Source organism: Python bivittatus, unplaced genomic scaffold (assembly GCF_059951505.1).
Source record: "Python bivittatus isolate LINGU-HERP-01145 unplaced genomic scaffold, Pbiv_v1 ctg000960_np1212, whole genome shotgun sequence".
Classification (NCBI taxonomy): domain Eukaryota; kingdom Metazoa; phylum Chordata; class Lepidosauria; order Squamata; family Pythonidae; genus Python; species Python bivittatus.
The window spans coordinates 12,518,243-12,534,636 of record NW_028277124.1 but is presented as its reverse complement, the minus strand read 5'-3'; the positions used below and the strand labels follow the sequence as shown (position 1 = coordinate 12,534,636).

General features: G+C 42.2%; 1 protein-coding gene across 7 annotated transcripts in view; it reads left to right on the top strand.

Annotated features, from left to right (window-relative positions):
* The window catches only part of LDB2 (LIM domain binding 2), a 178,937-nt gene extending 163,900 nt beyond the window's left edge, over positions 1-15,037 (top strand). Inside the window, exons 6-9 of one of the 7 annotated variants that reach the window (XM_088131344.1) lie at positions 4,895-5,018; positions 7,040-7,185; positions 8,396-8,541; positions 13,052-13,172. In XM_088131344.1, the coding sequence (XP_087987470.1) occupies positions 4,895-5,018; positions 7,040-7,185; positions 8,396-8,503 (378 nt within the window). In that variant the 3' untranslated portion in view covers positions 8,504-8,541; positions 13,052-13,172. Of the gene's footprint in view, positions 1-4,894; positions 5,019-7,039; positions 7,192-8,395; positions 8,542-10,677; positions 11,159-13,051 lie in introns of those variants that run through there. The other 6 variants (XM_088131343.1, XM_088131345.1, XM_088131342.1 and 3 more) reach the window with 6 other exon arrangements.
* Positions 15,038-16,394: the final 1,357 nt, after the last annotated feature.

Sequence of the window (16,394 nt, the reverse complement as noted above, 5' to 3'; positions counted from 1 at the left end):
GATGTACTGCAGAATTTCAAGAGAGGGTTTGAGTTTCTTGACTTAGTTCTGCCACCTGGAGCTCAGAATGGGTAGAAATACAGTGGCTTTATTGTCTGTCTTGGATGGATGTGGCGATAATTTATGAGAGATTGAAGAAAATTACAATATGAATAAGGATCATAAGAAAAGCTGGTGTATATATTTGCTTTAGACTGCAAAAGCTAATATCTGTTCATCTGTGAATTCCCAGCTGACTATAGCAAATGGCCAAGAAAAACCCATTGCAAAGTTGATCCATACATTGATTGCTGTTCCAGAGCAACCAAAAGGGATGCAATCATTTTTATTTTTAGTGGCAACATGTTTATCCTTATATATAGTATGGGAAATGCATGAAAAGGCTCTGTGTTGTTTCAGCCTTGTGAAGATAGCATCAGTACAATAGCAAAATTCAGTTCAAATATAGTATGTTAGTCAACCATACCTTTAGCATTACAAATCTCTCTTTTTTCTTTTAGAGTTTAAGGTATTTCGTTATTGGCATCAGATGAATAATGGGTGCTTTTTTTCTTAATCTGGTGGAGAGTTTAAATTAGGGCATTTCTGTGTCAACCGAATGGATAGAAAGAAAGCACTCTCTTAACTAAACTTACTTGAAAAACCTGGAAAACTTTGCTTGAAAGTGGAGACTGTTTTTGAATTTTGAAGGGGAAGAGAATGTCCTTTAAACCTATCCTTACTTATAAATTTACTGGAATGGGTGTTCATAGGGCAGAGGTGTGAGCATTTTATTTTCTAAGAAAGGCCCCGTTCTCCACATCAGTGTTTTAAGCCAATGCATAAACAGTTCAAGGCAAATACAGTACAGGTTGTCTGAGTTTAAATCAAACCTGAGAATCCAGGAATTATAATTTTTAAGTTTTACTCACCCAAAACAAATGGTAGGAGCAAAGGAAGTCTGTTCTACACATTTTTCCAACATTAATAATTCTCTGGGTTCTACAACATTAACCAAAGTACTTGCTTGCAAAGCTTTTCCAGCAAGGCATTTGAAAAGATTGTCCCGCCTGTATGCGTTCTGCAGCATCTGAGAGATTGAATTATGACAGCCATGCCAAGTTGCCCAGGATTATGAGATAGGTTTGGTAAGGTAGTCCTCAACTTACAACCACTGTAAGAACTTCCACTGCTAAGTGATGCTGTTGTTTAGTGAGTCGTCTCTGATTTTACGACCTTTTTGCCACCGTTGTTAAGCAAATCACATAGTCGTTAAGTGAATCTGGCTTCCCCCATTAACTTTGCTTGTTGGAAGTCCCCTGGGTAGGTCGCAAATGGTGATCACGTGACCCCGGGATGCTGCAACAGTGGTAAATACATGCCAATTGCCAAGTACCCAAATTCTGATCCCTTGACCATAGGGACACTGCAATGGTTGTAAGTACAAGGACCAGTCGTAAGTCACTTTTTTCAGCACCATTGTAACTTTGAACAGTCATTAAATGAACAGTTGTATGTCGAGAACTCTCTGTATGGGGAGTGGGATGATGTATGGGAGTGGGATTTTGAAAAGCTAAGCAGAAAACTCCAGGGGTTTAGGTTAGACTGGGAGGTTGGGCAAAAAAATATTCCCAGGAAAAGGCCATGATAAACCACCTATTCTTGCCAAAAAAGCCACATGGATGAAGTCACCAGCAGTCAAACTCAGTGTGAAGAAGACTTTGTTTTGGAATGAAGGATGACATTATTCAGAGTAGTACAGTATTGTTGTCCAGTTTCCTATGTGCTGTTTTGTTTTTACTGAAATACAATTGTTGGAGGCCATTGCAGGAGCAGTGCAATATATTAAGACCTGGAAAGGGTTTACATTTAAGTATGCACAGGAGTTAAGCAAGGGTGCCAGTTTTTCCTTTCTGTTTTTCCTGTATTGGCCCTTTTCCATTTTGTCAGAGGAGACAGTGGTGCTTAAGTGGCACAGCATAGAGCTGCTCAAAAGTTAGTGCTGTTTCATGTCGTGCAAATAACTCTTGTGGGTTATCTACATAGTTGAACGTGTGAGTGGTTTGCAGTCTGAGACCAAGTGCCATTGCAGAGCTGAAGGGAGCCAGGGAAAGGATTTGTTTCTTAGATCTGTCTCCAACCTTTCCTTCCAGAATGGGGAACTGTAGGCAGTAAGGAAGATGACCTTGACAGACCTAGGCGCAATCTCTTACCAAAGTGATGAGGGGAAAAACATGTCTTAAGTCCACAACAAGCAGAAAATATGCAGAAGAGGTTCAGACAGATATCTCCCTAATTCACATGAGTATAAGAAGAGGGTGGAGGTACAGCACAGTCAAACTTGCAAGATGCTGCTGCTGTTGTTATTTTATCCATTCAATCACGTCCGATTCTCAGAGACTGCCTGGATTAGTCCCTGCAGTTTTCTTGGCAAGGTTTTTCAGAAGTGGTTTGCCTTGCCTCCTTCCTAGAGCTGAGAGAGAGTGACCAGCCCAAGGTCACCCAGCTGGCTTTGTGTCTAGGTGGGACTAGAACTCCCGATCTCCCAGTTTCTAGCCTGATGCCTTAACCACTACACCAAACTGGCTCTCAATATCATATCAATCATATCATATCAATCAGAGGCTGTTGTTATAGCCACTCTCAGTAAAATTATTTTTGGCCTTCCTGTGGAGTTGATTCCTGGTCTGGTTTGCCTGGTGGGACTGACAAGCTAAATACCCAGACCAGTGGGGTTAGTGCACCTGTACTCTCCCTCCAGGGTCACGTTCCCTATCTTCCCCCAGAATTAACAAGGAAAAAAGAAACTTAAAATTGCCTCATTAGTAAAATAGAGTACATTTCCACCTCCAGCATTAAGGCAAGTTCAGTTCATGCCATTTATAGGAGGATGCTGACAATATATCAGAATTAGAGAAGCAGATTTCAATGGGCTTCCCAGGAATAAGAGTGCTAGAATTTGGAGACAATTGTTTAGAAGATCCCACCCTGTTCAGTTCCCTCAATCTCCCTCTTCCTTGGATAGCAGTGGGGCTTTGATTGACACCAGAGGCATCTGCAGGGCATGGTAAAAAAAAAAAAAAGTCAAGGTGGCAGCCACAATGTGTGACACCTGTAAAAACAGGTAGAGCTTCAGTCACATGGTCATGGCCACCATCTTGGCTAGGAGGCATCTGCTGGCCCCAGCCTGTATACCACAACATACAAAATCTAGAAAAGAAGCAACTATTTTTGCCTTTTGGAACAGCTCCCTGTGCTGACTTTTCAGTGAAAAGCTTCCCATGTGTGTAGTGGCACTTAAGTAACTTTGATTGATCTCAGGAAGCAGATCAAACCATGTTAATACTTAGACAACCAGGACAGCTCGCAGCTGTAGGCTAAGCAGAGAAGTTGGAAAAAAGATGCTGGAAGAAGGAAACCATTTCTGTCCTGTTACCAAGGAAACAACATGGATATGTCCAGGTAGTTACTTACAGTCAAGCTCAACTTGAAGAAAACTTTATCTTTTTTTTTTCCTTCATAGCTAGTGATTTCACAAAACTGCAGCCCCAGATTGTGTGTCTGAAAGAGCTATTTATTGCCATGAAGCCAAGGAAATTCAAGAAAGACAGCCTGAGTTAAAATATTTTAAGCAAAAGGATGGTGAAGACTGGAGTAAAATTCACTCCAAAGAAAATTATTATTGGTAAATTTGTTTTCATTAGAATGAAATAGATGAAAATAATAGAAGCAGGAGGGCCTAAAAGAATGCTTTAATCATAGAAACAGGGCTGGAGAAAAAGAAGAGAAAGAAACATATACTGTAGGAATGCAAGTGAAGTGATAGGGTATGACGAAAGGGTATTTTTGAATACAAAATTGGAAAGAATTTATTTTGGGAGACCTGGATTTCTAAATGACCAAAAGGCAGAATTTTGTGTATTGTGAAAAATAAATAAAAAACATGTCAACCTTGATCTCCTAAATCTTTTCCATCTCAATGGTTTGTTCGTTTCGTTTGCGTGTGCTACCGTGTATATTGAATGAAGGAACGTTTCCCATACGAGAGCAAACTGCCATGCGCCCAGCCTGCGTTGAAGTTAATTTGGGTTCGATTCTCTCCCCCAGTTCTTGCCCTGTCTCAGAAAATAAGCCAGACTTACTCTTCGAAAGAGCCCATGTGGGCCAGGAAGAAAGCTATAGTAAAGCAAGGAGAGGGGGGTCTGTACATCAAGGCATCCAGGGTCCTCTGACTCCCCCAGCATTTTCCCTGGGTCCCAGCCAGTTGCGGAGGGGTACAATTACTGCTCACACAGGGGGGATCTTTTTCATTTTGCTTGCTCCTGCTGCTGGCAAGGCCCGGCCCTATGAGTTGGGGGGGGGGGCAAGAAAAGAGACAGAAAGCAATCCCTCCAAGAGGGTTTTGGAGCTGTACCCTTTTCTTTCCAGATGACTGAGCCAATTCATTGCTGGTTGAGTTGCAGAGCAGAAGAAGTTGACCTCCTCCACTTCCTGGAGAAGCCCCCAAGGGGGGGCACTTGGTTAGCTGGAATACAGGGATGGTGAAGGCAGTTGTAGGGTGCAACCGTCGGGGGGGGGGCTTTGTGAACTTGCCCCCAGTTCAGCTGGTTGGCTCTACCTGCAGTAGAAGTGGGAATTCTCTGATCTGATTAAAATCCAAACTACAAAGAGGTTGTAATGCTCACTTCATGTTTATTTGAGGCAAAATTGTGACCCTGAAATCCATCTTTGTAAGCCTAAAACTGGGAAGCTTCCTATTAATCACAATGTATATACATAATTCTCTGTTTAGCAGGAAGAATAGAAGTTGGAGACCAGTGAAAGAAAGGGTTCAATCTTGAAGTGTATTTTTCCAGAAATGTTGTTCACCTTATTTTCCTTTTTTCTTTTTCTTTTTTGCCTTCCTTCTTTGCAGTTGTGTGTAATATTGGAGCCAATGCAAGAACTAATGTCAAGACATAAAACGTATAATTTAAGTCCTCGGGACTGCTTGAAAACGTGTTTGTTTCAAAAATGGCAGCGGATGGTGGCACCTCCAGGTAGGAATTCTCTCTGGCATCTGATTCTAAATGGGTGAAAAGAGTAAGAATTTAAGAACCTGGAACACTATTGAAATTTCTGTAAATATTCTGCAGATATTCACTCTGATCAGTGTTTCACTGGAATTATTGGATTCCTGGATGTGGGCATCTCTGTGGGGGAGGGGATGGAGAAAGGGGGCACATGACCTCACATACATTATGATTATCATTGTACAAATGGTGTGAATTATGTAATTGTGGCAGAGGATATGTTCTGCCTGGCACCTGGAGTTACTTCTCCAACCATCTCCTTAGCTGCGTCCAGGACATCTGGACCATGTACAGGTGTAATTCTATACCCTCAAGAAGAGGTATGGAAACCCACCTGCCCTTGAAATTAGCATGCTGGCCATTTTGGCAGTTGCCCAAAATGCACAATTCCTGAAGCGTGTAGGAGAGGAGATACTCCCAAGATGTTTTGTAGCATGCAGAATCCTGGGAAAATGTGCAGGAACATCTGGGATAAAAATTATTGAGGCTGAAACTTTCAGATTGTGCCTGAAGTCATGCTTAGACAGTGCTGGGCTTACCATGCGGAAAGGTGAGCAGTGGTACCAGAGGGCCTTTTAGCTTTCCATCCACCACATGGCAGCAGATATGGCTGGTCTTTGTGACCTTTCCCCCACCACCCTCCAGAGGGTTCCTGCTCAGCCCAACTGGCTGTGGCCTTGGCACATCCAGAAGAGAAGAGGAGGAGGAAGAGAAAAGAGAAGGGCAGTTGCTCTCTGTCTACCCCCCCCCAAATAAGTCCCTCTTCCAGGAAGTCTTTGGGGTTGTCATGGTTCCAGAAGGGTGCCATGGCTTAGATATATATTAAATATGCAGATCTTTTCCATATTTATATGCAAAATATTTGAAGTGTCCTTTTCTCAGAGAGCTTTGCAGGATCCTATGCTTTCACCCAAATGATGAAAGCAGTGTCACCCCATCACAAGGCAAGCTCCACATCCTTCCACGTGTGATCTCACAACACTGTTTTCATCACTTGACCACCCTGCAGGCATTGCCACCTCTTTAGTCAACCATATTTTAATTCCATTTTCGAGTTTTTTCCTTGATTTGCTTGATTGTATGTTGTAGTTTGATGTTCTCCTTTGTGAATGGTCCAGCAAGGTTGGGAAAACTAACAAATGACCAAATGTAGCCACGGAGAGAAGAAAAAGGGCCCTCTACATAAATATGGAAAAGATCTGCATATTTAAATATATCTAAAGCAAATTGGGGTATGAATATGGGAGGATCTCTAGAGCTTCAAAGCCATACCCATATTAGCTCTTAAAATCATAACTGGCAGTTTTGCCTCCAGAAATCTGGGAAATGTTTCCAGCTATGCACACTATGCACATTATGAGGTCTTGGTGGTAGGAAACAGACCATTTTTGATTCAGTGTATGAATCTTTTCTCTGACCCTCCCACTTCACGATTTATCCAGAGCAGAAGAGATCTTTGCATAAATAAATCCATAACTCCATCCCATGCAAGCTAATGGCTTCGATTGACTTCTAGAGGGCAAAGCGAACAGACGTAAATCTTAAGTTTCTCTTCTGACTCTGAGCCAAGATAATCTAGTTTCTTGACAGGGCCCATAATGGATCCAGGCAATTTATCTCCTCTTTCTGCACACTTCCCTGTGACAAAGAACTTTTTGCAAGTACTGTAGATTACTATTCATACAACAGAATACAATACAATATAGCCTATATTGTATTACAGAATAGAATATAACAGAGCATTGTTTTTGTACCACGGATGGCCAAACTGTAGATGAGCATTCCTTCTTTTTCCTACTTAATTGAAATGTGCTTTCTGATTCAGGTTAACTTTCCCAATAGTTAGCCCTTTTTTTCAGCATCATGCATACCCCCTGTTAAGGAAAATGAAACAGGAGAGGGAGCAGACTCACGCGTGGTGGCCAGGGCCCTTCCTCCTCTCTCTGCACGTGCCTTGGTGCTGCATCTCGGCCTTTTCTCTCCTGCAGCAGAGCCCGTGAGACAGCCCACCACCAAACGGAGAAAAAGGAAAAATTCCACCAGCAGCACCTCCAACAGCAGTGCCGGGAACAACACCAACAGCACCAACAGCAAGAAGAAAGCTGCAGCAGCGAACTTGAGTCTTGCCAGTCAGGTACCTGTAAGTCTCATTTTCCTTTTAGGCCTCCACCTAAGACTGCCTGTAGGCTGGGATCCAAAAAAGAGCAAAAACTGCGGCAAATCCTTAAGCACCCCTCCCCACAGGGAGTTCTCAAGCAACCCAAGCAATCTGCCCAAGCACCAAGGAGGGTTTCAGAAGTGGCCTTCTAGGCGTTGGCCAGTGGGGAAGGGCGGAGTTCAGGAGGGGCTTAGGCATGTCCTCTGCAGAGATCAGCAATGCTCCCAGGCCTTGCTGCATACCTGAGGAAACTGGGTACGGTTCATGAAAAAAGATAGGCAGGGCAGGCAAGCGCTCTTGGCTAGCAGCACAGTCATAAACGTCTGGTGGAAACCACATTGGCATCTTGATGCTACCATGCAAACAATGTGTGTGACATAACATGCATGATGACATCATTGTGTTATCCCTCCATGGAGGTGCCCCCAAGGACAGTTAAGCAGTCAGGATTCAGGTTCCTCTCCTATAACATTATTTTGGAATGAGGAATGGCCAATACTGTAGAGAAGTGTTTCCTTTTTTTCCCTACTTCATAACTTAAATGTGCTTTTGAGCAGCATAGTTCGTCCTTACTGTTCAGTGGTCTCCATGACCATATTCTGTCCTCAAAGGAAGCAAGAGAAACTCTTTGCCCCACCAGTGCAAAAAAAGCTGGATTTGCTATGATAAGAAAGGCCACTGATTCCATGAGCATTTTATACCTTCTGGGTTTCATGAGATTCCACCAGCATCACCCAAACACTTGGCTCTAACTTGAGAAAGTGTCTTCCTTCTCCTGCCCATCCAGAGGTTCTGAAATGAAGCCTTGGGATGGCTCTTTTAGATCCTAAACTGCTTGAACCCACCAAGAGAGTCTACTGGCCATGGATGTTGGCCTTGACAACGTTCTCCTACCAGTTTTTCCATCCTAGGAAGGAGCAGAAGTTCTGCCATATGTTTATGGGATTGAACCCAATATGCCTCAATGGGGCTTCCTGCTGAATTGACATGCCTGGTGGGTTATCCTGCATAACTTGCAGACTGTGCTTGATTAGTGGGTAGGCCTGAAGACCCTGCTTTTTATCTTTTGCTTTGTTTAATGCTGAAATGTAGCTAAATTTTACCTGATTAGCCCAAAACTGTGTGTGTCCCTGTGCAAAAGAGAACCCAAGGGGTTAATTCTTGGATTCTCCTTTCACTCCATAAGCAGGAGCTAGGAGCACTCCCGATCTGCAGCCTCAACCCTGGGAGGGAATGGAACGTTGTGTCATTCGACCACAGTGACCCTACTGGCCAATTTAAGGAGAAGCATTGAGGGGCTTTAAATGGAGTCACTTCCAGTCCTCTTCAGAGGTTGGTGGCTATTACACAGAACTAGCAAGTGAAGATAACATGGGGCTGAGTTGGGGGGTGTCTTTAGGGTTCCATTCTGGGGCAAGTAAATGCAACCCAAAGACTTTTATGCTTAAGTTCCATTCAGATTAGTTGCCGTGAACTTTTATCCCATTCTTTTCAATGGGGTAAGCACCCATGTTTGCTTCTTCTTTGCAGAATTAGAGAGGGCCTTGTACTATAAGAGACAAAATCCATCAAGTGTTTCTCCCTTGTAGCATTCCTACCTTGTAGCAAACATTGGGCCTGCTTGATAAAACTTGATCAGGATGTAAAGGAGAACTGTGGTTGGCCACAGTTGTGATCTCTCAGGGTTAGCAGACCAAACAGCTGGCTCTGGCAGATTGTGGATGGTGTAACAGTAAGAGAGGGTAATGGGTAATGCATCAGAAGAGGAGAAATTCCCACCAAACAGTTATTTTTTTCTGACGGAGTATTAAATCAAACTTTATAATGGTATAGTTGATTAGATGGGACTGTGCCGTACTTGGCAAAAGGCAAATGCCGTGCTTTTCAAGCCGTGGTAAGTCCCATTAGGACTGCCAGGGTCAGATATTGACTCCATACTTGACATGAGCCAGGGTTGCCAACCACATGCATCCCGAGAACCAGCCACCAAATTGTGGCACCAAAGTGGTTGAGCTGGGAATGGCTGGAGGAGACCTCCTAAAAGCAAATCATTCTCAATTCTGCATTGAACCTCCAAAAAGCCAGCTTGGAATCACCAGTGAAAAAGTGATTTCTGATGGTTTTCCGAGGGTGGAGTGATAAGGGTGGAATCAATTTGCCACCGGCCAGGTCCTGCTCCCATTCCCACTCTTAGAACCCCCCATCCAAAAAACAGGTCGAAACATTTGGCCCCAACCATTCTGCTGATGTGACATGATGTGACCTTGTCACTGGAGAGTTTCTTAAAGACCGCTTGAAGGACATCAGAAGATTCCTGATTTGTCATTTCTTGTTAACCAGAAATTCTGTTTTAAAATGAAGTTTGGTACACTAAAAATAAACACTGGGATTTTATTTTGATTTCTCAAGAAATGCCACCCTCCAAAATTGCCTGCAGTCTTGTGAGATTACTAAAATCTTGGGAGCAATTAGAATCTTACTGCAAGACCTCCCAAAACCTTGCAGCAGAAGTGCCAAAATCTCATAAGATTTGGTGATCTTTCAAGAGTTCTGGTTTTTGTTATTTTCCATTTAAATTGGGGTGATAATGCCCAGCTTCTCAAAGCCACGTTGCTATGCTTGCGGGCCTAGATTCCCAGGGAGAAATAATTTGGAAAACCAACAGGCAGAGAAGACTTGCTTGTAGATTTCTGAGAAGCAGTCAGAGAATATGAATATGGATATTAAGAGGAGGGGCACAGGCCCAATTTTCCACCCTCATTTAGTCCAGCTTTCCCCAGCTGGAGGATTCAAGCCCTAGATCTTTCCAGATATATGGTCTACAGCTCCCATTATCCACCACCAAAGTCAAATTGCTGGCTGGTGATGGTGGGACGTAGTCCAACCCTTCTACTGCATTCCCAGTTGGGGGAGGCTGATTTTCATTTTTAAATATTTCCTTCTAAATCAGTTCCTTTAACTGGCTCTCATGTTTTACATCAAACTTTGTTCAGAATATTGATATTCTAGGGTTTTTAAAATCTGTTTAACGACTCTCGGCTTTGGAAAGACATAAGCAGGAGGCCAAAAAATCAAGATGGTGGCAGCCGCAACTATGTGATCAAAGGGCCAGCCCCTTTTTTACATGTGTCATGTGATTTAGGCAAAAAAACAGGCGGAGTTTTGATTGCACAGTTAGGTTGGCCACCTTGACTTTATTGACCACACCATCACCACTCAGATGTAAGTCCTGAGGAAACTGCTTTTCACTGTTTATAGAGAAAAGAACTTGGAGGAAAAAACAGTAAAAATTTCTGTGGCCTTGGTGGTCATACTAAACTGGATCTGCATCCCACCTGGAGTTTTTTTATTTTTTTGTAAATGCAAATTTCATCAACTGTGTGCTAGGGGGAAAAGGTGGCATTTACATACCTTAAAACAGGTTTGAGAAAGCAATGTAATCTTTCTTCCCCTCTTGCAATCCTAAAGAAGCCTGTTCTTCTAAACCTGGTGCTTGTCTTGGTGGACAGTCTCCAGCTGGAACTGGTAGAGGATTCCCCCACCTCAAAAGAAAACAAAAATCTTCAGGGAAGGAGAAAGCACTGCAGCAAGAAAGGGAAATTGTATGTTCCTGCCTGCTCTGATTACAAGCCCATCCCCGACCTCTGTGTAATCTGCATTTCAAAAAAACAGTACATTAAATGCAAGCCTGCATCTTAAAGATTTTTAAGCACATTTCTTCTTCTCTGCTTAATCTTAGTATATACTGTTGTAATCTATTAATTATATTTGAATAATGAATACCAAACTAGTGGTTTGTGGCTTTGGGCTTCGTTTGGTTAGATTTTTTGTTTCCAGTAAATAATTGCTTTAAATTTCATGCCCAAGTGACATCCCAACCTTGTCTCCCCTTTCTCACTCGCCCTCAAGGACCCGGCCACCTACATTTCAAGGGAGGGAGGGAGGGAGGGCTGGGGAGACAAAAGAGGGATGAGGAAAGAGTTGCCAGAGGGGGCCACCCTGTGCAAGTGGAGGTGCAGACGCTTAGTCTGAAGGGCAGAAGCGTATGGAAGACAAAGCCTTGGAGTCTGGAAAAGGATTTGAGCAAGATGATGGGACATCAGAAATGTGCCAAGGAAGAGTGCCAGCCAGAGGATAGAAAGTTACAGGGAACCAAGGATGACCAAGATGAAGAAGTTACAGAGTTCTGAGTTGTAGAAACAGAAAAGAACCCTTTTCAATATCCACACTCTGTGGAGTTTTACTGTATTTGCCTGAAAAGAAAACACTTTTTTCAAAGAGTTTCATTTTAAATTAGGGATGGGGTTATCTCAGATTCCTTGAGAATGCAACCAAGAAGGTGGATGTGTTTTTTCTCTCTCTTTAACCCTTCCTTTGGGGAGAATGAATTTTTAAACCCAGGGTCCTCTTCCTTTTTCAATCCATGAGTAAACCTCAGTGGGGCTGCATTTCTTTGGGTGGGTCGCAGGAAGCATATGAGGTCCTGGGTGAGCCACAGCAGCACCATGCATGTCACGGCATCCATGGGCTCATGATGTGATTTAGTCATTTGCATGATGGGGTTGTGCTGCACATGATGTCCCTTGCCCCCTCATGGATGCCCATGACAGGAAGACCCGCCAAGGCTATTGCATTCAAAGGGATGTCCCATAATTAGTGAGCCAACTTTGAGCCATTAGGTCAAGAGAGATTCCTCCATTCCTCTGTGTGTGTGTGTTTCTTGATGGCTAAGGATGAGTCACAAGCCACCAAGGAACAGTCGTGCTGGGAGCGCTGGGCAAGAAAGGGCCCATTGTACTCAGAGCAGCAGTGCTCCAGGGCTTTCCTTCTTGCTTCCTTGCTCACTCCTTCCATGCAATTGTAAATTAGCATCCCGTCTTTTTGGGGTGATAGCAGTTGGAGAGATCGGCAGCTCTGTGGGCTACAGACAAGCACCATGAAATAGCAGATGGTAAATTCAGGGCTTGTTGGCAATCAGCAGCTTTTTTGCTAATTACTTAATTAGTGATGCAAATTGTCAAATCATTGTGAACATTATTTTTTTTTTTTAAATAAACACCCTTTCTACCTAAATTAATTACCATAATTAAGTGGCGACCCATCAAGTACGTTGGTTAAGGATGTGAATTCCTGAGTTCAGTCTATCTTCTGTGGCTGTGCATTAAAGGTAGCCTTTTAAATGGCTGTAGCAATGGAGGAAGAAATAAATTAGATGCAAAGAAGTCAGGCAGGGCCGTCCGGGGAGGGTGATCAGAAAAGTCAAGATGGTGGCTGTGAGCCTCTGAGGAAAGCCCAGGGCTTCGGTCATGCAGTCACCGTTGGCATTTTGGCTTTTTTGACCTCCCCTGTGGATGCCCCTGATCTGGGCACAAGCCAGGAGTTTTGGTTATGCAGTCCTTCTGCTTTTGACATGGACAGGAGGCAGCCAAGACAGCTTCAGAGCATCTTGTGGGAACAACTTTCAGCTAGATTCTGTCTTTCATATTAATAAAACCATTCCTGAGGTGACACTACTTGATTTTACTACCTGAAAACCCCCAAAATATGAATGTGAATTGTTAAATAACGTGTTGGTTCTATACAGTATCACCTTACCTTTTTACACAGCTGTGTAATCTCTTTCAGTGAACAGTTCTGGATTTTTGAAAATTGGATTTCCAAGTTAGCAATATACAAACAAAATCCAAACAGGTTTGGATACACCCATTTGCGGCCTGGCAGTGATAATATTGGGGATTGCATGGAAGAAGGATTCTGGGTGATCATCTCATAGGAGTTGAGATGCTTTTGTTTAGCTTTCTCCAGTTTCTGATAGATAACCAATCATGGATCCCTTTCCCAGGACGTGATGGTCGTTGGGGAACCCACTCTAATGGGCGGAGAATTCGGTGATGAAGATGAGCGGCTGATCACTAGGCTGGAGAACACACAGTATGATGCAGCCAATGGCCTGGATGATGACGAAGACTTCAACAATTCTCCTGCACTAGGGAATAACAGTCCTTGGAACAGTAAACCTTCTACTAACCAGGAGACCAAGTCTGAGAACCCCACACCCCAGGCTTCCCAGTAGAGATCCGGAGCCGCATCCTGCCTTGCCGGTGACAGCAGGTGACAAATAGTGTCTCACAGCATTCCATAGGTAAACAGAACAAAAACCTCCAGATTTTCCACAGAGATAGAACCTATTTCTAGATGTACAGCTATCTTTTTTGAAGTTAGAAAAATAATTTATAAGCATCCGGGGGATGATCTCGGAAGCTCTTGCACATGATATGATGTTGGCACTGACCTCAGTGAAACTAAATATGTAATTAGCACCTCATGATGATTTTTCACATTTCAGTGGAGGATTTTTCCCCATGATAATCCCCTTTTATTCTATAAAGGCCATATCTTCTGGACTGTCAGTGCTCAGGATCAAATGACTTTTTTTTACCATGATAAAGGACATCCTGGTTTTTCTTGTTCTAGAATATGAGTAGAAAGAGCAGACATTTTGGAAACAGCCTTTATTTTCTGTCTGTGCCGTTGATTTCTCTGGTTACCCTTTTGAGAAGGTGAGAGGCAGGAGAGGAGAGGATTTTTTTATCAGGCTCCAGAAAAAGTTTATTATTATTATAAAAACAGTACAGTGGCAAAGCTTGAGGATTTAGTTTACATATCCTGGGCTGAAACCTTTCCCCATTGGGAGCCAGCAAAGCCAGTAGTTGTACCAGTTGTGTGGATGATGGGTGTTGAGGTCCAGAAGATTTGGAGACCACATGGTTGGAGAAAGCTACTGTAAAGTTTGAAGGTAAAACATTTTCTCGAAGAAAGAGACCAAGATTTCTGGGTCAACAATGATTCAGCCATGATGTTGTGGGCTATATTAAGTACCCAGTCATTCAAATGTTGCTGATTACAAAATACAATCTTGACATTTCAAATGACAAGCCTTTAGCCATTGCAGTAAGATCATAATAATGCCATAATAATGCCGTTTTGTTTTGCGCTTTTTTTTTTTTTTTTGTGGCTCTGATCCCCAGCAGGGCAGTTATGTTGCCGCTCTGAAACCTGAAAATTCACCAATAAACTCCAGCCCCAAAGATGACTGGTAAAACTTCAGGTTTCTTGGAAGGGGGGTGGGCAGGCATGGCTAGGTACAGGACTGGGAAGGGAACCAACTCGGAATAATTGCGGGATCGAAGTGACACATGTTTAATCCTTCTGAAGTTGGGCTTTGTCAAAAGTCCTGGCTGTCTTTCTCAACAACTCTGTAATTTTCTCTTTCCTGGCACAAGTTGACCATCGCTTCTGCCTTCTTTCTTTCACTCCCTTTTTAACTCTTCATTGCTTTCAGTCGGACATTGTAATGGATTCCAAATCAAAGTTTTTCATTTCCTTGTGAAAAGCACTGAAACAATTATAAATGCCATTTTGTTTCATCAAAGACATAACAAATATTTTTATGTGGAAAGAGGGCAGCCGTTCCCTATGAAAGTTTATGCTTTGTAAAATTGCTGTTGATCTGAATTTTGAAAGCCATGTAATCCATCAATTTTGTGAACAGTTTAAACAGAAACCAATTTGGGTTTTTATTGTATTTTGTTTATTTGGTTCTCTTCATGCTCTATTTCTTGTATAATAATACTTTTGTAAAGCCCTTCAAACTAATTAATTTTTGATTACAGTATATTTATGTGAAACTTTATAAAATAAACTAATTTTTTTCATTTACATAATATTTTCAATTCATCATGTAAAAAAATACAGTGAGTCGGTGTGTTATGATACAACTGTATTTTATGTATGCTTTGCCAATACGTGTGCCAATAAACTGTGTTAACAAACATGTTGTTTACATTTCCTTACTAACAGAAGGTTAGCGATATAAATACTGGTACATATAAAGAGAGAGCTTACAAGGGCAGAATATTTGAGCAACAAGTTGTTTTTTTCAATAAAATTTTTCTTTCAAAGGAGCTTTATGAACATACTTGTAAACATGAGGAATTTGTTTAAAAGTTCATTGTCTGCATATAAGACAAAAACTTCTACAAGGAAAAAAGTGTGTTTAGTTGTAATTCATTAAGGTTGGAATCAATAGCATTTGCTAAGAAATTATATATTCTCTATGAAGTGCTGCACATGTTGGATGTCCCCTGTAGCTGCATGAAGTCTCATTTGTTAAATTGTCAGAATATACAGGACTGAGCCAATATTTTAGAAGAATTGCATGTTTCACTCTCATCTAAAATGGAAGGTTCTTGAAATGTTTAAATATGTCATCAATGTCTCCCTAACTTGGAATACATTGAACTGGAACAAATCCCATCATCCTTCAGGGCAGAACATCTGGAAGGTCACCAACTGAAGATTAAATGAAGAAGTCGATGTTCCAGGCAAATCCAGATTCTGGGTTTCCTGTGCAGTTCAAGGAAAACAGAGTAGGCATATCACAATTCATATCCTCCAAGTCTCTTCCCTGGGCACACACACCAGCCCTTTCAAGATAGCCAGTTTGCTGAGAGGGAAGATATCGACCGAAGATGAACTGATAGGCAGCTGACGCAGACAATTCACCACCGGTCTTGATGGATGAGGCAAGGAACGAAGGAAGAAAACCATCGTCACTGCTCATGGCAACAAGGAGTGATGGGAATTCCTGTCCTTTGGACCAGAAATTCAGGTGGGACGGATACTGCTACCTGGCTGGGGGGTGTGGGGTGGACATGGTTGCTACGTAGGTAGTTGCCCCTGTTAAGATGTCCATGTTTCTGCAACCGTGGTCTTAGCAGCCATGCACGGCGGAATGCTGCTCCTTGCAGTCCCTCTCCACCACTGCCAACCTTTGAATGGGAAGGAGAGATTCATCCCATAATACCCTTGGAACATTTTTACCTGCAGAAGCCATTCACTGAGCATCAGTTTCTGGATGCAGCCATGAACAGAGCAGTTGTAAGTGGTGTAACTATGGCCATATATACCAGAATTAATGGTTCACAGGTTGTGAAAATTAATTAATCCTTACCAACCCTCCCCCACTTTCTTTTAATGTATAAACAGAAAGAAGAAATGCAATAACAAGATATGAAAATTAAAATATATACACAAATATATACAAATTTTATTTATCAATTTATAGAAATTAAATCTAAATTAAAATGAAATAAATCTATTTAAAAAGTAAAAATAAAAAACTC